We start from the raw sequence: 23,191 nt of genomic DNA, 5'->3' as shown, positions 1-23,191 counted from the left end.
CTAATCTTTTCAAATAATTAGTTTATTGATTAGTCAATCCTCAGTTGTTTCTATCCATCATTTTCTATTAAATTAATTTTTGCTTTTATCTTTATTATTTCATTATGTTTTCTTTACTTTCTTGGTCTTTTTCTAAGTTTTTACCTTGGATACTTAGCTCATTAATTTTCAGCTACTTTTTATTTCTTCTACCTGACACCCTATGGTAGTACTGGACTAGGACTCTTTTTTTAAAAAAAGCTTTCAAGTACAATAGCCATGTTCTCTGCAAATACAAAAAGCAGTTACAATTCAACTCAACACAGAAGCTTATGTACAAAATTATGGGGAACTGAAACATCATATAAAAAGTTAAGTTAAAGATTATTGTGTGGTTTGTTGTTTTATTTTGAGGGTTTGACTCTTCCTAGGTCACCTGAACTCAACAAAGACATGGTTATCTCGATGAAATACCAACCGCCCACTCAGAGTAAAAACTGACAAATTTTAAAAATAAAAAAAGCCAATTACCAAAAAAAATGTTTAAAACATCTGTCACTGCTTCTTCCCTCCATATCTGGCTTTTTAAACCCATGGTTTTTTGTTTGTTTTTAAGGTTTTGATATTTTTTAACCCTGAAAAGCAGATAGTGAAACAGTTCCTGAAGAATTTACAACAAATTTTAAGAAGGTGTGGGAAGCGGAGGGGCTGGGGTGAGTGGTAAGAAAGGGGTCCTCCTTTCAGTCACTGTGGCCTCCCTATGTGACCACAGGAGAGGGAGGGATTTTTTAGTCAAAAAGGGAGAACTTCAGCTAACCCATGAAATCGAGATGAAACATCTTTGGTCAAGCCCTCATAACTGAGGGAATGTCCAAAAGGGGAAAAACTGTTAAAATTGTATAGAGAAAGCCCTGGGGGTCCCTCAGAACAAAAAATTAAAAAAATTTTAAAAAAACACAAAAATCCCTCTTGAGTTTCCTCTTTTGAAATTTGAAATTTTCACAAAGGCAGCTAACCCAGATAGTCAATCAAACCCCTAGTTCATTACCTATAACCCAATATAAAATAAAGCTCACCTGCCCTAAACCCAGTCCCATAAGACGGGCAAACCCTTGTCCAAACAATAGAAGTCAAGCTTAACCTGCTTTTTATTTCTATAAAAATCATGTGCCATCCCTAGAACCACAGAGCTACTTCTGTTCTGGCTTCCTTTACTGCAGCAAAATTTTGGTGTCCTAAATAAAATGCTGTCGTCTGCAAACTTGACTCCAGTTTGTCTTTCTCACAGATTAAAATGTCCTCGTAGAGTTTGCATAAAATACTCAATCTTAGAGAATAAAGAATTAACTTTATGGGCAAACCAAAAAAAAAAGACTGTCTTAGATATAAAATGCTTCGCCCTTAGGAAACAATTTCTATGTCACTCCCCATCTAGGAAACGCTAAAAAATCCTTTGAATTAGCACATATGAGAACAGTACAAATAAAATTACAACTTTTCCAGAATACTAGATATGCTGCAATTATATTCATTAATCTATTTAAGGAAACCTACATAGAGGAGAATACACTTATAATCAACACTGTTAACCTGAAGGGCATATAAGATGACATAAAATTTAACATTTCTATCAACTTAAAAAGAGACTCATACCTTTCAAGTTCTTTCTTTTGCCCTCCAAATGCAATTACCGTTCTAATTGCTGCTAAGACCTCTTCAGCTACTGCTCCAGCTTTTGCATATGCCAAGAGTTCTTTATCAGTAAATGAAGATAATATCTGTTTAAAAACACAATTTGAGATCACTTAACATTTTAACAATTTTATCTTTTGTAAAATAAAAATGAATCTATACACAAATATCTACCTGTATGCTAATGGAGGCATAGAACAAAGTCTTTGACTCTCAGCTTTGGTCCTGATGTTTTATTTTACATATATACATACACACACACACAAAATGTATGTTTTAATATATATTTTAAATACATATGATTTACCATATATTCATATATATATATATAAATCATTCAGTTAGCTATCTGTAACCTTTTTGGACTGAGATGGGGTATAATAAATTAGATCAATTTAAAATTTTGTTTTCCCACTGAACACCTGATGAATTCTCATCTAAATATTAGTGGGCTATTTTGGATATGTTAAATTTCAGAAAAGAATGACTAGGGAAGTAGATGTGGCTCAAGTGATAGAGCTTCTGCCTACCATATGGGAGGACCAGGGTTCGATCCCTAGGGCCTCCTGGCAAAAAAGAAGAGAAAGTGTGCCCGCACAGCAAGCCAGTGCCTGTATAAGTGCCCATGTGGTAAGCCAGTGCCCATGCAAGTGAGTCATGCAGCAAGATGATGACGCATCAAAAAAGAGACAAGAAGAGATTCAAGGTGAAGAGCAGCAGAAACCAGGAACCGAGGTGGCGCAATTGACAGGGAACCTCTCTTCACATCAGGGGTCTCCAGGATCGAATTCTGGTGAATCCTAGAGGAGAAGATAACACAGACAGCAAAAACAGCAGGGCAGGAAGAGGGGAAAGAGGGGAAATAAATAAATCTTTTTAAAAAAAAAAGAAAAAGAAAAGAATGTCTATATTATATATCATAAACAAATAAACACTATATCAAGAAAATATGGCAGGAACCTAATCCACTACTGCTGATGATCTTCTGGCAAGGTGAAAAGTCAGAGGAATGCAGTTTATGTGGTACAAGACTTCAAGAAGCCTTCACATGCCAGGGGAAGCAACAAGTTTCCTTTACTGGTACTCTTAGACAAAAGAATACATTTGGTCTACAGTGAGGTATTTGTTTTACGGATGCTCTCTGCTCTTTCTATTTGGTTCCTGGGCATTTAGTCTGTGGAAAGTACAGTGCTAAGTACTTTATATACAACACAAGATTTTATTCATTCCTCTCAACTGTACAGGAAAGTAGGTATTATTTCTCCATATGAGGAAACAGAGTCATGAAGAGATGAAGTAATGTTCTAATAAGTGAAAGAACCAGGATCCAAGCCTGAGTTCATATGGCTTCAAAGCCTGAATTAATAGCCACTGGAGTGAACCTCTCTCTGAAACGCAGCCACTGACATGTGAATTTGGGTCCTAGAGGGCCCTATGATGAAAGCCAAATCAGCTGCCATGGGCAAAGGACTAAGGTTACCGTTTGTAGCTAGAATGCCGATGTAATCAATTATCTAAATAAAGATCACACACAACAAATTTATAATAAAATTCTGCTTAAACTGTTACGCTATTTCAATAAATGATTGTTAGGCACTGTGGGTTCATTTGTGAAAGTAATATTAGTTTATTCCTACTTGGCATAAAATCCTCAAAAGTTGTTTTTAATAGTTCATTCCTTTCTTTGCTGTGTGAAAACTAAAAGGAACTAAAATAGGGATAGGAATGAGTGGGTGAAGGGAAACAAACATTTACTGACTTTGTTCTCTGTGCAGACACTGCTGAGAGCTTTATGTATGCCTGCTTTTATTCAATCCTTACAAACACCTATAAGGCAGAAATTACCGAATATTTACAGCCATGATCACACAGCTAATAAGTGACAAGGCATGCAAAAAAACGCAAACACCTGTGAGTCTATGTGTCCAGATTCAGACAACCTGAGCTCTGGGCAAAGTCCAGGCTTTGGAATCAGAGTTTTTTTTTTCATATCCCAGTGCTCCAACTCCAAGTCTGTGATCTTGTATAGGCTTGTTCTCCTGGAACCTTTGTCTCCACATATGAAAAGAAGAAAATATTTCTTAATCTCTAGATTATAAAATAATCTCTAAAAAGGTCCTAACAAAGTTCCTGTCACATAACAACACAGAGGAGCCAGTCATCTCCCTTTCCTCCTTCTGCCCTCCTTACACTACACTATGCTACTTCTAGGCTGGCTTGAGAAAAAAATGCCAACAGGGAGATTATCAGGAATTATTGTTTAATTAGGACCTCAAAAATATGCCATTTTTATTGTTAACATGTCAAGGGCCATACTGAATTTAACAAATTCAGCTCTTCCTCAATTCCTTGACCTTCCACAATTATAAGGAAACAAGTCTATGGTAGAATCTATTCAAAAAGTCTTTTTTTTCTTTCAGAGGTCATGTCTGTTAAAGGGGAAAAAAACCCATCCTAACTATTTTCAGGGATATGAAAGGACAAATTTCACTGTTCCTCCAGTATAAAATTAATAGAACGATGATACCTCATCATTATAATTTGCCACACCAGCTATATAAAATATCACCAACCCATCCCTTCATCCAAAGGCTCATAACCTCTTAAACAAATCCTAATCTATATTAGTTTGAAACATATTAAATTATAACTTCTATAAGTTAAAAGCTTTTTATAAGCAATTGATAAACAATTTTGTATTGTTCAAGCTAATATATTTAGAAATAATGTTTTGATCATCATAAATATTTTGACCTATAGCTTTATTTCTTCTATTTCTCAATGTAGTTTTTTGTTTTGACATCACATACTACATGCTTTGAATTTTTAAATCTTTTTAAATTGAGATAAGTGTAGCATACATGCAGTTGTAAGAAAGTGAGATCTTATAATAGACCCAGTTTCCCCTAATAGAACATCTTGAATAACAACAGAATAATATCCCAAGCAGAAATTTAACATTAGTATAAATCCACCAGTCTTATTCTGATTTACCAGTCTTACTCTTTTGCACACATGCATGTGTGTATTTACTTCAGTGCAATGTTACGACCTGGGTAGATTAAGGTGACTACCTCCACAGACAAGATTAAGAACAATTCCATCATATCCTCAGGCGACCTTTATTGCCACAGTCCCCTGTTCTCCTTCCCCTCACCTCCCTAACTTCTGGCAATTACTAATCAGTTCTGTCCATATAATTTCAATCATTTCAAGACTGTTACATAAATGAAGTCATATAGTATGTATACTTCTGGGATTGCCTTTTTTCATGCAGCATAACTCCCTGGAGATTCATCCAGGTTGCTGAATATATCAGTAGTTCTTTCTTCAATATCACTAAGTAGTATTCTGCAGTATGGTTGTTCCATGGTTTGTTTACTGGTTCATCTGTTGAAGGGTACTGGGGTTGTTTCCAGTTTGGGACTATTACGAATAAAGCTGCTATACACACTCACCTATGGATTTTTGTGTGAATGTAGGTCTTCAGTCTTCTGGGATAAGTGCCCAGGGGTGCAACTGCTGGGTCATAGGGCAGTTGCATGTCTAGTTTTATAAGAAACTAAGAAACTGTTTTTGCAGAGTGTATGTACCATTTTACATTCCTCCCAGCAATCCATGAGTGACGTATTTCTCTGCTTTCTTGTCAGTATCTAGGGTTTATTTTTTCAACATCAAAAATCATTATTTTATTGGGAATTACAGATTTTTTTAAAGAAAATGAATATTAATAGGCCAATGTCCATGTACTCAGGGAGTGTACAATTAAGAACATTTCAATTTACAATCCTTTTTCAAGCAATTACATTGGACATGCTAAGATGAAGTCTTGTAAGGATCAAAGCTCTCATAAAAACAAGAAAGAGAACCTCATGCTCATTTCCTGCTATGTTGCCATGGCTCATACCAAATCTGTTACCCTATCCAAAGCTGATAAAAACCGATTTAATATGGGAGCCAAGATAAGCTATCTATCTGAGAGCTGGGCAGGAGGCAGACAGGACCCAATTTTAGACAAATGGATAATTTCTGCCCAATTAAATCCCCTCCTCTCAAAAGATACAAACTAAGTGAACCAAGAGAAGATGGATCACCTTAGTTTAAGTCTTTGTTCTGAATGAATAATTCCAAGTATTCTTGTGGTCTAGGAAGTCAACTCACCTAAGTCTTGGAAGCAGCAGGACTCACTGTGTGTGATGAGGCAATGCCCCATGGTGCGCCATGTTTCTGTGTGTAATTGCAACAATCCTTCACCTGGACTACTTTGGTAATCATAAAGAACCAGATTGATACACATATTTTCTCAGCAAGAACATTTTAAAAATTAGCAAAAGCTGCTCAGAGTTAAAATAGAATATCCTTCAGATTTCAAAGGTCACTTTAGGTATCAAACTGGAATTAAAATGAGCTGAAGCGTTGTGTGTTGTCACTATTTTTCACTTTAGCCATTCTGATATATATAGTAATATCTCATTGTTGTTCAATTTGTGTTTCACTCATAGTTAATGATGTCGAACACATTTTCATGTCCTTATATGCCATCCGTATTACCTCTTCAATAAAATGTCTGTTCATGTTTTTTGCCCATTCTCTAAAAGGATCACTTGTTTGTCTACTGCTGAGTTTTGAGAGTTCTTTATATATCTGGGTACTAGTCCTTTGTTAGATATGAAGTTTGCATATAATTTTTCCCCCAATCTGTAGCTTATCTTTTTTATCTTTTTCATTTGGGCTTTCACAGAGCATATGTTTTTAGTTTTTGAGATCGAATTTATTCATTTTTCCTTTTATCAATCACACTTTTGGTGTCAAGTCTAAGAACTCTTCCCTAGCCCTAGATCCCAATTATTTCATCCTACGTTTTTTCCTGAAAGTTTTATACTTCCACATTTTACACTGTTTAAGTACATGATCCATTTTGAATTAATTTTTGGATGAAATGTGAAGTTGAGGTGAAGGTTCATTTATTTGTCTATGCATGTCCGACTGCTCCAGCATCACTGTTGAAAGGTTATCCTTTCTCCATTGAATTCTTCTACATTCTGGTCAAAAATCAGCAGGGTATTATTTGTATGGGTCTGTCACTGGATTCTCTATTCTGCTTCATTGATCTATGTTTCTATTCCTCCACAAAACCACACTGTCGTAAGTACTGTGGCTATAAAGTAAGCCTTAATATCATAATATCTCATTTTATTCTTCTTTCCTTTATCAAGATTGTTTTAGCTATTCAAGGGCCTCTGTCTTTCCATATCAATTTTAGAATAAACTTGCTGATGTCTACAAAACCTTGCTGGGATTTTGATAGGAACTGTCTTAAACCTACAGATCTTTGGGAAGGACTGATATCTTTACTATATTGAGTCCTTCTATGCATGAACACAGTGTGTCTCTCCATTTATTTAGGCTTCAGTAGTACCTTTCATTAAAATTTAGTAATTTTGGTATATAGATCCTATACATGTTTGTTAAGTATATGTCTAAGTATTTCATTTTATTCGGAATAGTAAATGGTATTGTTTTATTCTTTTCTTCTTTATTAGGGAAGATGTAGTTTTACAGAACAAGAATGCGTAAAATACAGGCTTTCTATATACCACCCTCTTGCTTGATGTAGAGCATTTATTATAATCAATGAAGCATATTTTTATAATTGTACTATTGACTCTGGTCCATGGCTTAACTTACAATTCACTGTCTCTGTAGTGTAGTTCCATGGAATTTTTAAAATTGTTTTTCTGTTACCACATATATAATCTAACATTTCCCCCTTCTAACCTCATTCATATATATATATTTCATTGTTATAAATTTGGTTCACAATGTTGTGATACCATCACCACCCACTATAACCAAACAGTCATTCCAAATAGGAATACTGTACATTTTAAGCCTTAACTTTCCAATCCTATCCACACCCCATCCACTAGTAACCTATATTCTAGATTCTGTCTCTAGCATTTGCTTATTCTAATTCTTTCATGTCAGTGAGATCACACAATATTTGTCCTTTTGACTGGCTTATTTCATGCAATATGACATGTTCAAGTTTCATCAATGTTGTTTCATGTATCAGGGCAGGATTCCTTTTTATCACTCAATACTATTTCATTGTGTGTGTGTGTGTGTGTGTATATATATATATATATATATATACACGACATTTTGTTTATTCATTCTTTGGTTGGTGGATATTTGGGTAGCTTCCATCTTTTAGCAATTGTCAATAATGCAGCTATGAATATCAATGTCAAAATATCAGTTCGAGTCCCCACATTCAATTATTTTGGGTATATACCTAGGAGTGGGATTGCTGAGTCATATGGTAATTCTATATTTAGAATTGGAATCATCAAACTGTTTTTCACAAACTTTCACTGCGCCTGCATCAGTTTACATTGCCACCAGCAATGAATAAGTGTTTTACTTCTCTGCATCCTCTCCAACACTTCTAATCTTGTTACCCTAGTAGATGCCATTCTAATGGGTATGGAATGGTATCTGCTTGTGGTTTTGATATGCACATCCCTGATGGCTAATGATGCTGAATATCTTTTCACATGCTTAGTGGCCATTTGCATATCTTCTTTGGAGAGATGTCTATACAAGTCTTTTGCCCATTTTTTAATTCATTTGCCTTTTTGTTGTTAAGTTGAAGGAGTTCTTTATATATTCTGAATATTAAACCTTTATCAGATATTAGGTTTCCAAATATTTTCTCCCATTGTGTAGTGTATTAGTTACCCAAAGGGGTGCTGATGCAAAGTACCAGAAATCTGTTGGCTTTTATAAAGGGTATTTATTTGGGTAGAAGCTTACAGTTTCAAGGCCCTAAGGAGTCCAACTCAAGGTACCATAAGAGGTACTTTCTCACTCAAAGTCTGTTGCCACATGTTGACAAAGATGGCAGGCAATGTCTTGTGAAGGTTCAGCCTCCTTTTCTTAAGGCTCTGTGGTCCCAGTTTCTTCCAATCTCAGTTGCAGGCTGGCAAAAGGCTTCTCATTCTCCCTGGGGCTCATTTCTTTCTGGGCTCATCTGCTCTCTTCTCTTCACAAGGTCAGCTGTAAACTATCAGGCAAGTGACTCATATCTCTTCCCTGGGCCGCAGGATCAAAGTCCACTTCTATTCTGTGTCTGTGGAGCTCTCTCCTCAGTGTGTATCTTCTCTGTGTTTTTGATTGTCAGTTATACAGCCTACCAAGGGGGCAAGGACTCAACCCTGCACACCTTAATGACGTGGTTAAATCAAAGCCATAATCATAAAACCTTTGAATTTAATACAATCAAAGGTTATCACACCCAGAAGAACAGACCAGGTTACAAACAATATCTCTTTTTGGAATTCATAAATAATATCTAACTGTTACATGTAGGCTGTCATTTTACTTTGATGACAAAGTCCCTTGAGGTCCAAAAGTTTTAAATTTTGATGAGGTTCCATTTACCTATTATTTCTTTTGTTGCTTGTGCTTTGGGTATAAAGTCTAAGAAACCACTGCCTAACATAAAGTTCTAAAGATGCGGCCCTACATTTTCTTCTAGGAGTTTGATCATTATGGAGCTTATATTTAGTGCTTTAATCATTTTGAGTTGATTTTTGTATAAGGTGTGAGGTAAGGGTTCTCCTTTTTGAAATTACAAATGGAAATCTGGTTTCCCCAGTGCCATTTATAAAGAGACTATGCTTTCCCACTTGAGTAGTCTTTGCCCTCTTGTCAAAAATCAATTGACCATAAATATGAGAACTGATTTCTGAGCTTTCAATTCAATTCCATTGGTCTTTATTCTGGCCTTGTGCCAGTACCATGCTGCTTTGATTAATGTGGCTTTGTAATAAGTTTTGAGACTGGGAAGCATGAGTGCTCCAAATTTGTTTCTCTTTTTCAACATGCCTTTGGCTATTCAGGATCTCTATCTTCCGTATAAATTTGATGATTAGCTTTTCCATTTCTGCAAAGAAGATTATTAGAAAGTTGCTTTGGGTAGTATTGACAATTTAATGATAATCTTCCAATCCATGAACATGGAATGACCATTTTTATTTAGATCTTCATTGATTTCTTTTAGCAGTATTTTTTAGTTTTAAGTGTACAAATCCTTTACATCCTTGGTTAGATTTATTCATAGAAATTTGATTCTTTTAGTTGCTACTATAAACGGATTTTTTTTTCTTAATTTCTTATGATTGTTCACTGCTTGTGTACAGAAACACACTGAATTTTGGGTGTTGATCTTGTACCATACCACTGTGCTGAATTCATTGATTAACTCTAGGAGCTCTGTTGTGGATTTTTCAGGGTTTTCTGTATATAAGATCATGTCATCTGCAAACAGGGAAAGTTTCACTTCTTCCTTTCCAATTTGGATGCCTTTTATATATTTTTCTTGCCTAACTGCTCTGGCAAGAACTTCCAGTACAATCTGAATAACAGTGGTGACAGTGAGCATCCTTGTCTTGTTCCTGATCTTAGAGGGAAAGTTTTCAACCTTTCACCATTAAGTAGGATGTTAGCTGTGGGGCTTTCATATATACCCTTTATTATGTTGAAGAAGTTTCTTTCTGTTCCTAGTGTTCTAAATGTCAACCTCAAGAAAGTATGCTGTATTTTGTCAAATGCCTTTTCTGCACTGAATGGATGATCATGTAGTTTTATTCCTTCATTCTCTTATTGTGGTGTATTACATGAATTCATTTTCTTATGTTGAACCACCCTTGCATACCAGGGATAAATCCTGCTTGGTCATTGGATAATTCTTTTAATATGCTGTCAGATTCTGTTTGTTATATATTTTTTTGAGGATTTTTGCATCTATATTCATAAGAGATATTGGTCTATAATTTCCTTTTCTTGTGGTATCTTTATCTGGCATTGGTGTAAGCATAATGTTGGCCTGATTGAATGAATTAGAGAGTATTACCTCCTTTTCAGTTTATTGGAAGAGTTTAAGCAGAATTTGAGTTAACTCTTCTTGGAATGTATGGTAAAATTCCCCTGTGAAGCCATTTAGTCTGGGCTTTTCTTTTTGAGAGGTTTATCATTATAGTTCCAACTCTTTACTAGCAATTTGTTTGTGAATTTGTCTATTTCATCTGGTTTAATTTATTGGCATACAGTTGTTCCTAGTATCCTCTTATAGTCCTTTCTGTTTCAGCAGGTTCAGCAGTAATTGTCCACCTTTTCTTTTCTGATTTTCATTATTTGTATCCTCTCCATTTTTTTCTTTGTCAGGTTTGTCAACTTTATTGATCACTTCAAAAACCAACTTTTGGTTTTGTTGATTCTCTCTCTCTCTCTCTTTTTTTTTTTTGTTCTCTATTTCATTTATCTCCACTCTAATCTTTGTTACTTACTTTCCTCATTTTTCAAAAGTCATTCTTCGGTATGTTCACATTCTGGTCTTCTTCGTCAGTATTTTTGGATTTTCACTCTCTTCCTGTGGATGGGCCATCATTTCCTGGTTCTTTATTCGTCTGCCACCAGCAAAATAGCCAGGGGCTGAACCGCCAGAGTGGAGATGAGCACTGGTAAGCACCATGCAGAGAAAGCAATTTTATTAATCTTTACCATAATTTACCAGTATCTCCCTTCCACTCTTCCCTGGATGCTATAAAGTGTTCTGCTGGCCTCCAGAGTTTCAAAATAGTTGTTTCAGACTAGTTCCTGCCTGTTTAATATTTGATTGGGTTGAAGGATAGATTCCTGGAGGTCCCTACTCTGCCATCTTCCCAGAACTCCTGAATGTTCATTATTAGGCTATATAAATGTATTTTTTTTTTTTTTTGCTTGTTGTTCTTGTATTCTGCAACATTGCTGAACTCAATTATTAGTTCCTAGAGGTTTTTTTATAGATTCCTTGGGAGTTTCTGCTTAGAAAATCATACTTTCTGCAAAAAGATACATATTTATTCATTTTTTTTTCAGTCTGTAGGCATTTTCTTTCTTTTTCTTGCCTTACGATAGTAGCTATATTCAAGTATTTTGTTGAATAAGAGTGGTGAGAGAAGATACCCCTGTCTTATTCCTGATATTAAGAGGAAAACATTCAGTCTTTCACCATTAAGCATGATAACAGTTGTTTTTTTATAGGTGATCTTTATTAAGTTGAGATAATCTCTCCCCATACGGATCCTGTGAGCTTTTATCAGTGGATAGGAGTTCATCAATGCTATCAATTATTTTTGAAGAACCAGCTTTTTTTGTTTCATTAGTTTTTCCTATTTTTTACCTATTTTCAATTTCATTGATTTCTGCTTTTCTCTTTATTATTTTCTTCCTCTACTTTTCATTTATTTTGCTCTTTTTCTTTATTATCTTCAGACAGGAACTTAGGTTATTGATTTGAGACTTTTTCTCTTTTCTAATGTAAGTACTTAGTGCTATAAATTTCCCTCTTACTACTGCTTAATTGTATCCCACATATTCTGACACAACATGTTTTTGTATTCAGTTATTTCTATGTATTTTAGATTTCCTTTGAGACTTCCTTTGAATCATGGGTTGGTTAGAAGTACAATGTTTAATATCCACATATTTAGAGATTTTCTTTTGTTCTTTCCGTTATTGACTTCTAGTTTGATGCCACTGGTCAGAGAATACACATTTTATGGTTTCAGTTCTTTTAAATTTGCTGAGGTTTGTTTACAGCCCAGAAATTAGTCTGTCTTTGTGAATGTTTCATGATTACTTAAAGAAAATATATTCTGCTATTGTTGAGTAGAGTGTTCTAGATATAAGCCAATTAAATATGCTGGACAATTATGTTGTTTAGATCTTCTATATCCTTGCTGATTTTCTGTCTGGTAGTTCTACCCATAGCTGAGAGTTGGGTATTAAAATCTCCAACTATAATTGTGGATTCTTCTATAAATTTTTACTTCATATATTTTGGGACTATATTATTTATTGTATACATATTTAGAATCCTTATATCTGAGGAATTAATCCTTTCATCCTTATGTAATGTTCCTCTGTCTCTAATAATTTTCTTTGTTCTGAACTCTACATTATTAGACATTAATGGAGTCACTCTTGCTTTTTTTTTTTTTTTAAAAAAGTGTTTGTATGGTATATAAATAGCCAGTCCATAACGATAGGTCTGATAGTGACACATTCTCTTCATTTTCCTTAACCTGGGAAAGTTTTTATTTACCTTACATTCCTTAAATAATGTTTCAACAGGTATAGGATTTGCAGTTGATAGTGCTTTTCTCAGAGCATTTGAAAATGTGCCACTTCCTTCTGGTCTTCATGGTTTCAGATTAAGAAATATGCTGTCATTCAAATTGGTGTTCTCTCTGGCTGCTTTCAAGATTTTTTCTTTGTCTTTAGTTTTTAATAGTTTATCTATGTTGTGTCTTGGTACAGATTACTTTGAATATATCTTGTTTGGGGTAGGCTCTTAAAGCTTCTTGGATCTTAAAGTCTGTGTCTTTTACCTAATGTGGGAAGTTTGTAGCCATTATTTCTTCAAATACTCTTTAAGTCACATTGTCTTTCTCCTCTTCTTCTGGAACTCCAATGATATGAATGCTGGAAATTTTCTTATTTTCCCACAGGTCTCTAAGGCTCTTTTTATTCTCTCTTCCTCATTCAGATTGGGTGAATTCTGTTGTTCTAGCTTCAGGTTCATTTGATTCTATTTTGTCATCTCTAGTCTACTGAGTTAAGTCCATCTGAATTATTTTTATTTCTCTTATTGTAATTTTAAGTTCTCTAATTTCATTTTTTTTCTTTTTTAATAACTCTGCTGAGACTTCAATTTTTTCATTGGTTCAAGAGATTTTGTAATTGATTAGTGAAGCATTTTTATGAGTGCTGCTTTAAAATCCTTGTCATATAACTCTTAACATATTATTCATTTCAGTGTTTGAGTCCATTGATTGCTATATTTTTTTTCCTCACTCCAGCTGTGAGTTTCTTGTTTCTTGCTATGACAGGTGTTGTATTTTTATTGTATCTTGGACATTTATCTATTATGTTAGAAAACTCTGTGTCCTAATTAAATCTTTTATTTTAAGCATGCAGTCGCCCTTTTTTGGTTTAAATACAATTCTTGACCTACTTTTGTGCTTTTAGTGGCAGTTTAATATCCAGAGCACTTTGGAGATATTGTGTTTTGGTCTATTTGGTTTACTTGGTGCCACTGGGGCTCCCACTGGCCCCTGCCGATGCTACCTGATGTGAGAGAAGTGGTTTCGACAGGCCTGTTTGCTGAGTGTCTCTTGCAGAGGGTGGTATAGTGGGTTCCCCTAACTGAGCTCCCTAGCTGTCCCAGTGTTTCCGGGCAAGGAAGGATAGGCTCAGGCCCATAGATGCAAGGGGCTTCCTGGACCAGCCCACTTAGCCTGATGCCTCTGGGTTGGAGAGGAGAGCCTGAGACTTGCAGGAGCAAAGAGGCTTCTCAGACTGGGCCAGTTTTTTTTTAAGACGGCTGACAAAGAGTTTAAGAGATGTGTTTTAAATCATACCAGTAGAATATGGATTAAAACTTAGATCTCCGGCATCTGGCCTATGACTCTTTTTTTTTTTTTTTTTACTAAATAAAATAACAAGCACAGTATAATTAATTATTAAAATATTAACTTATCTCCTTTTTCCTAACTTAACTAGAATGGACATTTCTACTAAATAGAAAAAATCAATTAGGATAATATTTTACCTCATATTCTGTTAACTGAAACAGAGTTGCAATTTAACCACCAAGAACATCATTTAAATCCTGTGTTAGTCTAAGCAATAAATTAACAATTCTCAGAAATTCTGTTTCTTCCTCTATAAATGAGGTAATACCTGTACTTCAGAAACATAATATATGTATTTACCTATTATAGTAGAAGCTTAACTGATGGTAATTAATTTTTTTTTTTAAGGTTTTTATTTATTTATTTCTCTCCCCTTCCCCCCCCCACCCTGGTTGTCTGTTCTCTGTGTCTATTTGCTGCATCTTCTTTGTCTGCTTCTTTTGTTGTCAGCGGCACAGGAATCTGTGTTTCTTTTTGTTGTGTCATCTTGTTATGTCAGCTCTCCGTGTGTGCAGCACCATTCCTGGGCAGGCTACACTTTCTTTCGCACTGGGCGGCTCTCCTTACGGGACGCACTCCTTGCGCGTAGGGCTCTCCTACGCGGGGGACACCCCTGCGTGGCAGGGCACTCCTTGCACGCATCAGCACTGCGCATGGGCCAGCTCCCATGTGGTAGACGGATGCCCTAACCACTGGGCTAAGTCCACCGCCGGTAATTACTATTTATAATAACATTATGAACTATCTTACAGAGTAATATTTCCAAAATTTCTTAAATACTCAAAAAGTCTGATTTATTTTGTGTTAGGCTTGGCTTTGGTTGGCCTTCCTTTACTTTATATCCTTTTGCTATATGAATTTGTGGTGTTTTCTCTAAATTGTATCAAACCCAACAAAAATTACAATACTGGCTCAATATCTCCACCACAATCCATACTTACACAAAAGCATTTTAAAACAAACACTATGCCCAGCCTTGGGAGGGAAAATAAGTATTACAAGGTCTTCAGAGAGGTGTGTGCAGAGTGAAGGAGGCACTGTTTTGCCTTTGTGACTAGGATTGAGAGCTGCAGGCTAAGGACTAAAACGCAAATTGGCCTAGAAAGTCTTTTTCTTGTTATCTTATAAGAATATGTTTAAAGCTGTATAAACATACAACCAGGTATAACCTCTTTAAATTCACAGTGCTGACAAAACTGTAAAATCAATTTATAAATTAAACAAAATCTACAAAACCAAACTATAAAATAATAATATTAATTACATATGTTATTTATCAAACTTGATTCTGTGCTTGCCATGAGACTACGGCACTGCTCACTAGAGAACACAGCTTTTTGGAGTTCAGCATGCTGTTAGTAGGTTTTTTTAAAAAAAGCAAAAGATGAGATGCAAGAGCCAATTCCTTCTTTCTTCTTCCTTCCCTTTATATCTACATGTCCAAGGACAGCATGGATGCCAGCAGGGTTAGAACTCAACGAGCCCAGATATGCTTGTTTCTTTCTGATTTGGAACAAAAGAATTAAAACCAAGAAAAAGTTTTCAATAGAGAATTAAGATCACTGTGATAAGAGAATCTTCCACTGCGGAGAAAAAAAACAGTTTAAAGTCTGGATTTACAGCTTCACCTACCTTTGCCCAGACAGCAGCTGATAGTCCAAGAACAGGGCTGACAGCCAAAATCACAAGGGTTAGCTTCCAACCACGTGTAAACCCAACTATAAAACCGGTGAAAAATGTTGCAAGTGACTGAAAGAAGATTCCAATTTTATCACCAATTCCTTCATTAATTTTGGAGACATCACTAAAAGAACCAACAGTGTTATAAATAGATGTTAGAATTGTAAACAATATTTTGCTCCTGAATCCCTGAATTTTTTTTTTTTTTTGAGTATGGGATAAATTATTTTATATCTAAGGTCTTTGTAAGCTTATTTTGTTTGACAAGATCGAAGTCTCTAGTAGGATATTTGTCATTAAGACCAGGGATCTGTAGTCCACGTGGCCCCAAAATGTCCTAAGCATCCTAAAAAACTATTCAATCTAGAAATTTCAAATTGCTCAGAAACTGCCTCAGAAAGTGTTATATGGGATGCTCTTCTGCACACCTTGGGGGATTTCTTGAGTCTGGCAAGTCCAATCCCTAATTCAGAGACAGTCTCGCGGGTCCCCCCTCACACCCTGCCAGGGTACTGGGAACAAAAATGTGCATAAGAGTTGGTCACTACTCAAAAGGAATTTAATCTCAAAAATTACTTCTGAGTGATATATTTAACAGCTCCTAACAGACCCAGTGATGTCTGTTTCATTTTAATAAGAACTAAAACCAAGTTTGAGTTAAATATAAAACAGCATACTTACTCTGTGAGCCGGGTGTTAAGTTCCCCAACGTCATGTACATCAAACCAACCTATCTCCTGTCGCATTATAGCGTGAAAAAACTGTTTTCTAATTTTGTTTATTTGTCTTCCAGCTGCCAGGCACCAAAATGAAACCTGAATGTAGGCAGCCACAAGCACACCAGCGCCGATTCCACTGTAATAGTAGGCATACCTGGAAAACAACATAGTCTTTTTTCTTATTCAGTGCATCTCTTCCAAACAGACCACTCATTCCTACTCTCTCATTTATCTGGGCATGTCACCATTCTTAACAAATAAGACGGGGTTGCGGCAAGCAGAGCTGACAAGGTGAGCATATGGGCTAACATAGAGGAATGGTTAAGAGTGTGTGTGGTTTCTACCTTGGCTAAAATCCAAGCTCTATGCTTAACTGCTGGGTAATCTTAGGCAAGCTGCTTAACTTTTCTAAGTCTCAGTTTTCTAACTGGTAAAATGAAGATAAGGATAGTAATACAGTAAAGCATGGGATACACTTGAGCCAGTGCCAAGAACATAACAAGCACTCTGAGGATGCCAGTTATTGGGCTACATTGGAACAGCACATCATCAGGTAACATCTATAGTTTTAGTCCTGTCTACGTTTATTTCATCAGCATCAGCTAATAAGCACTTTGGGATGATCTCTGAACATTGGGAGAGAGAAAAACTGGCACAACTTGTCAGAAAGTCAAACCAAGAGATGGAAATGATCCTCCTTTGCCTTTTGGCACAACTTAGGTGTCAAGAGACAAATGAAAATGAGAAAAGAATTTTTATAGCATTTGCACAACCATACTCCTGTTCATCTAGAATTGCTGAATTGATGTTTCCTTGATCTGAGTCTTCATATTTAAAAAATAAAACAACTTTGAAATTCACTAAACAGTTCTTTTTAGGTTAAAGGCAAAAATTCTAAAATGAAATATAGGATTTCAATATTCCCATTTTTTTTAACTTAACTTGCCATCTTCAAATAAAAATGTTTGTATTAACTGTGCACAAACTATAAAAACTTGATAAGTAGTAACTAGATAGACTGATAATATTCTTCACAATGCAGTGCTCCACCAAGCAGGAATCATAGTAAAAAAAAAATCTTCCCCAAGCTGCACACAATAATTCACAGTATATTTATCAGGAAGGATATAACTAGAACACTGAAGGTTAATGGATAACTTAACAAGTAATTATTACCCAAGTGTTAAAGCAAAAGATAGTAAAATGAAACCTCATTTAACAACTAGAACTTATGCTTTGAGAATCACTTAATGTATTTTAAACCATCAAATATATTTATATTTAAACAATTACAAGGTGATTACAATTCATACTGCTTCATTTCTCACAATACAAAAAACAATGCCTCTCCTGAGGCATATTTGGAGATACTTGATTCTCATTTTCAAAATATAACTAAATGTCTCCATTTTCTTCAAATCTAACAGATCATTTACAGGATAATGTGGGATCATTATCTTATTCACCAATGTATATCTCTGAATATTTGTTTTAAGTTGTTCTGGAGGGCAAACTTCAATATATGTGAATCATTAACAATTTTAAAAAGCTTTCCTTAGGTGAGCTAAAGTTATAGTGACTACATTTATTTGGGGATTTGAGCACTTTATTTTGTTTAAAATTAGATGCTAAGTTAGAAAAAATCCTGTTAGCTTATCTTGTTATCATATCATAACTGAAAAATCCTAGAAACAAAATAACCTCATTGATTTGGTTTGCAAAAGGTCACTTGAATTCCTCTAATTTCCTTGTACATGATATACTATATTCATCAATTCATGCACAAGTCTATTTAAGTAAATCTTAGGTTTAGTACAACCTATGCAGCAGTAATGCTTTTCTTAAAAATATCTGGCTTGTATCCTCCTGGAAAACAACACCATTGCTCTCTTTAAAACTTCAGCTCTTGGTAACGCAGTATTGTGACTGTAATTAATATCAATGAATTCTACACATGAAAGTAGTTAAAATGGGAAAGTTTGTATATGTTACCACCATAGAAATTTTTTCAAAATTCAGCACTTTACTATGACCATTGAAAATTTTAAACCTTGCTATAACTGTATTAATACAGGTAAATTTAACGATAGTAAGGAAAATAATAATTACGTGGTCATGTCCGCCTCCAGGTTGTTGATGAGATCCGTCTGGTTGAATTCGCCTAGATGGCCACAAAACAAACATATACTATTTACATATCTGTGTTCTCCATATCAATCAGATATAAGAATAACTCAAAACCTTGTCACTTAAAAATTTACACAAAATAGGTCAAATTGACTCAGTTTCCATTGTATATAAGCACATGGCATCCATTTAAATACGTCAATGCTGGGCTGTGCAACCACACACACACACTGAACCTGAGCATGTTTCTTTGTAAGAAGAAGCTCACATTTAGTTCTCGGGAAATATTTTATAGAATATTATTTCAAGATGCCATAAAAGAAAAATCTTTACTACGGTTCCAGTCCTGATAAATAATTGAATACTTTACAATAATGTATATATTTCAAATTTAACATGCATCTATCAGTTTCTATTTTTATTTTAAAAATTCAAAATTCAAAGAATAGTGTAAGCCAGTCAGCTCATCAGCCAGCATTAGCAAGTTATAACATTGTGTGTTTTTTGCTTTAGATTTCTTTTAAAATAAATGTAACATTATAGATAAAGTTGAAGTCCCCTTTATTCCTCCCTCAGTCCCACTGTCCTTCCTTCTCTCCCAAGATACAAGCACTGTCATGAAGTTGTTCTTTATCTGAGCTTTTTGTACATATAGCATTGTTTGGTGTGTTTTTAACATTTTACATTCTGCGACTTGCTTTTTCATACAACACATTTTTAAGACATATATGTTGTTTCATTCTTTTAATTTCTAGACAGTATTTTATTATATAAGTCTACTATAATTTATTTCTTTGCATATAATGCTGAGTAAACATCCTTTTCTTTCTCCAGTGGTCCATGTGAAAGAGTTCCTAAAACCAGTCTTGCTCCATTACAAGGCAGATGTATTTTCACTTTTACTAGGTATTACCAAATTGTTCTCCAAAATAATTATATTGCATTTCTACTAGAAATTATGGGTATTTGTTTCACCAAGGTCTTCTCAAGGTATCAACAGACATTTTGATTTCTACAATTTGATAGGTATAAAATATTTTATTATTAATTTCTGTGACTACTAGTGAAGTTGAGAATTTTCTATATCTTTACTGGCCACCTGGGTTTCCACTTTTACTGTGAAATGCTTATTTATATTATTTACCCATTTCTACTGGGTTGCCTCTTTCTGAAATTGATTTTTAGAGGTTTTTTATATACATTACCCCTACTTCTGTACGTGTTTTGAAAATATCTTCTCTTACTCTGTTTTTAAATAGCTTATGACATTTTGTTGTTAGTTTTTAATTTTTAATGAGTTAAATTTATCAATAGTTTAACCTTTTCCTTATTTTGTTGCACTATTTGAAAGTATCAAAAATCCTTTCCTATCTTGAGGTCATAAAGAAATTTTATATTTTCTTCTAATAGTTTTATTGAAGAGTTTGCTCAACCTTTCCCCATTAACTTGCCCTCCTCATTCTCTTTTTCTGCTATTATATTGGCTATTCTTGGATACACTTGTCTTTTTTAACTACTAAAATTATTATATAATAGTACCCAAACCCAAGATATATAGAATTACTGACAAGAATCCAGATATAAAATATATTTACACAACTTGAAACTTTACATTCCATCTGACAAATGTTTTTGAAACAACTACTATAGACAAGTTATCTTTATATTAGATGAAACAATAGTAGTAAGATCCAGCCCCTGCTCTTTAAGAGATTTGCAAACTACAACTAATAATTCAAATTTTAAAATAGACTTAAGCCAAGGCAATGCATAGCAAATGCCTCAAGATAGTAAAGTAAGGTATGAAAAATTACCCGTATCTTAAGATGGGTAGGGGAAAACAATGGAAAAGAAGGGTTTTTCATTAAAACTTCATATAAAATGGGCCCCAGAATAATTTTAAAATATTTTCCTAAATACAAAGGTTATACATGCTCATTAAAAATTAAAATAATATAGAAATGGCCAAAGTAAATTATAAAAGTCCATCACAGTTTTAACCCCCAAAAATGCCACTGTTAAACATTTTCACATGTATTTTTTCAGATTCTCTTCTATGCATATATGTACATACATACATATACATACATACATCTACATATATAACCTTTAATATTTTACAGAAATGGAATCACAATCTACATTCAGTGCACAATTTTCCATGTTAGTATGAGAGTGTGTGTAGTATTATCCCTATCTTTTCAAGACATCTATTTCACTTGTTTCCAATATTTTACTGTTGTAACCAATGCCACATTAAAATACCTGTGTGTGTGTGTGTACATGAAATATTTTTTTTTTTCCTTTTTTTTTTTTTTTTTTTAATTTTTTTATTTTTTATTGACTTTGTAATAATATTACATTAAAAATATATATGTGAGGTCCCATTCAACCCCACCCCCCCACCCCCCCTCTCCCCCCCCCAACAACACTCGTTCCCATCATCATGACACATCCATTGGATTTGGTAAGTACATCTTTGGGCACCTCTGCACCTCATATACATTGGTTCACATCATGGCCCATACTCTCCTCTATTCCAACATGAAATATTTTTATGGAAACAATGACCAGAATCAGGATTTCTGGATCAATAGGGAGGCATACTTTCAATCTTGTCACCATTGGTAGAAGTTATGTTAGAATGTACTATGAGGAAAGTCTAGTGCAGAGGAGACAGATTTTGACAGATTTGGGAAAGGGAAGGAAAATTATTTCTGGCAAAGTGAACAACATGAACAAGAATCCATTCCAAGTTAAGGAATGAATAAGCCAGTCTGACCAGGGCATAGAGTTGTCATGTGGGAAAAGGTGGATATGTTTCTGGAAAGATAATCTGGAACCGGTTTATACAGGTATGGTATATGAAAACATACTAGCAGTCAGTCAATGGTTTTGAGCAGAAAAAGACATAATTAGAGGTACGGTCTAGAAAGAGTTAGCTGCCAGAACATTTGAACAGGGAGAAACTGGGAGACTTCAGTAACTACAGTTAGGTAAGGAAAAAGTCTAAATGAGAACAGAAAGAAGGAAAGTACCCACAAGATTCAGAGAGGGAGAAGTTACAGGACTTGCAAACTAATGGGACATAAGAGAATAAAACCCCAACTCTTATGAAGAACATAAATATATATGTCCAAGAAGCACAATGTACTCCAAAAAGGATACTAATAGACCTATTCTGAGACACATACTAATCAGAATTTCAATACCAAAGATACAGATACAATACTGAAAGCAGCAAGAGGACAGAGATTTGTCACATGACAAAAGATCCTCAAAAAGACTAAATGCCAATTTCTCATCAGAAATCATGGAGGCAAGGAAGAAGTGTTATGATATAGCTAAGTCCTGAAAGAGAAACACTGGCAGAAAAAATTCTCTATCCAGCCAGCAACACTGTCCTTCAAAAATGAGGGAGAGTTTAAAATAAACAGACTATATATACTCATGGTGGAGACAGTTAAAGACAACAGCTGGGGGGGTACTGGGCTCCTGGCCGGGGGGTCACTGTTGTGGGCCCTGGGAGAGCAGCGGCAATCCTCCAGGTGCAACGGCAAGAACCAGGAAGGAAGGAGGGCCCAACAGTGGGCTCTTGATACTAATGGCTACACTTTTGAGCCTATACACCTGCAATAAGAACAAGGCCTAGAGTAGCATTGTGCCTGGGGGTTTCCTCCTGACAGCCTTCATGTTACTCAAATGTGGCCACTCTCACAGCCAAACTCAGCGTGTAGATGTGATGCATTCCCCCCAGCGTGGGACACGACACCCGGGGATGAGCCTCCCTGGCACCGAGGGATCACTACCACATACCAGCTGAAGAATCAACTAGAAAATGACCTTGAATTAAAGATTCAATGCGGAACAGCAGAATATACCTGTCTACATATAATAACATGACTTCGGGAAGCGGTTTGACCTAATGTAAGGGGGAAATGGAAAGGAGAAATGAGATTAAAAGGCTGTGAGTCTCTAAAAAAGAGTCTGGAGGTTGTCAGAAGGAATACCCCTATGTACAACTGAACAGAGTCTAAGAGACGGATGGGGTAGATACAGCCCCAGGTATTGGTTCTTTTGAGGGATAAAGAGACCCACGGGTTCTATGGTCATGGCAGAAGGGGTTCACTGCCATGACAGATGGCCCTTCTTTGGAGCTGGTGTTTCTGCGTGATGGAATTGGACTCAGAGGGGATCTCTTTTCACAAGACTTGCATGCTACTTTATTGGAATTGTAGTTGGTGCTGGGTTTGGGATATATGTAGGGGATTTGAATCTCTGGACTGATAGTATGACACCCAGGCCCGGAGCCTCAACAGACTTCAGCTCCTACACTTTGATTTATTGGACTTACTCCACTCAGCTAACATGGAGTTGAAGAAGGTCAGCCACCACAGCATGGAGCCTAGAGTGTCTACAACTAGAAGTGGGAGGAATGCATCCAGTACCCATGTGGAATCTAAGCCCTCA

The 23,191-nt window shown here is 35.4% G+C and overlaps 1 protein-coding gene across 3 annotated transcripts in view; it reads right to left on the bottom strand.

Annotated features, from left to right (window-relative positions):
• Nucleotides 1-23,191, bottom strand: part of ABCB1 (ATP binding cassette subfamily B member 1) — a 290,971-nt gene that overhangs the window by 54,529 nt on the left and 213,251 nt on the right. For all 3 annotated transcript variants that reach the window (XM_071215181.1, XM_058297072.2, XM_058297071.1), the window contains exons 5-8: nt 18,704-18,755; nt 16,557-16,748; nt 15,828-15,999; nt 1,633-1,757 (exon numbers count right to left, since the gene is read on the bottom strand). In XM_071215181.1, coding sequence (XP_071071282.1) covers nt 1,633-1,757; nt 15,828-15,999; nt 16,557-16,748; nt 18,704-18,755 — 541 coding nt within the window. The remainder of the gene's footprint in view (nt 1-1,632; nt 1,758-15,827; nt 16,000-16,556; nt 16,749-18,703; nt 18,756-23,191) is intronic.

Source organism: Dasypus novemcinctus, chromosome 5 (assembly GCF_030445035.2).
Source record: "Dasypus novemcinctus isolate mDasNov1 chromosome 5, mDasNov1.1.hap2, whole genome shotgun sequence".
Lineage (NCBI taxonomy): Eukaryota > Metazoa > Chordata > Mammalia > Cingulata > Dasypodidae > Dasypus > Dasypus novemcinctus.
This window is presented reverse-complemented; position numbering and strand designations above follow the sequence as displayed.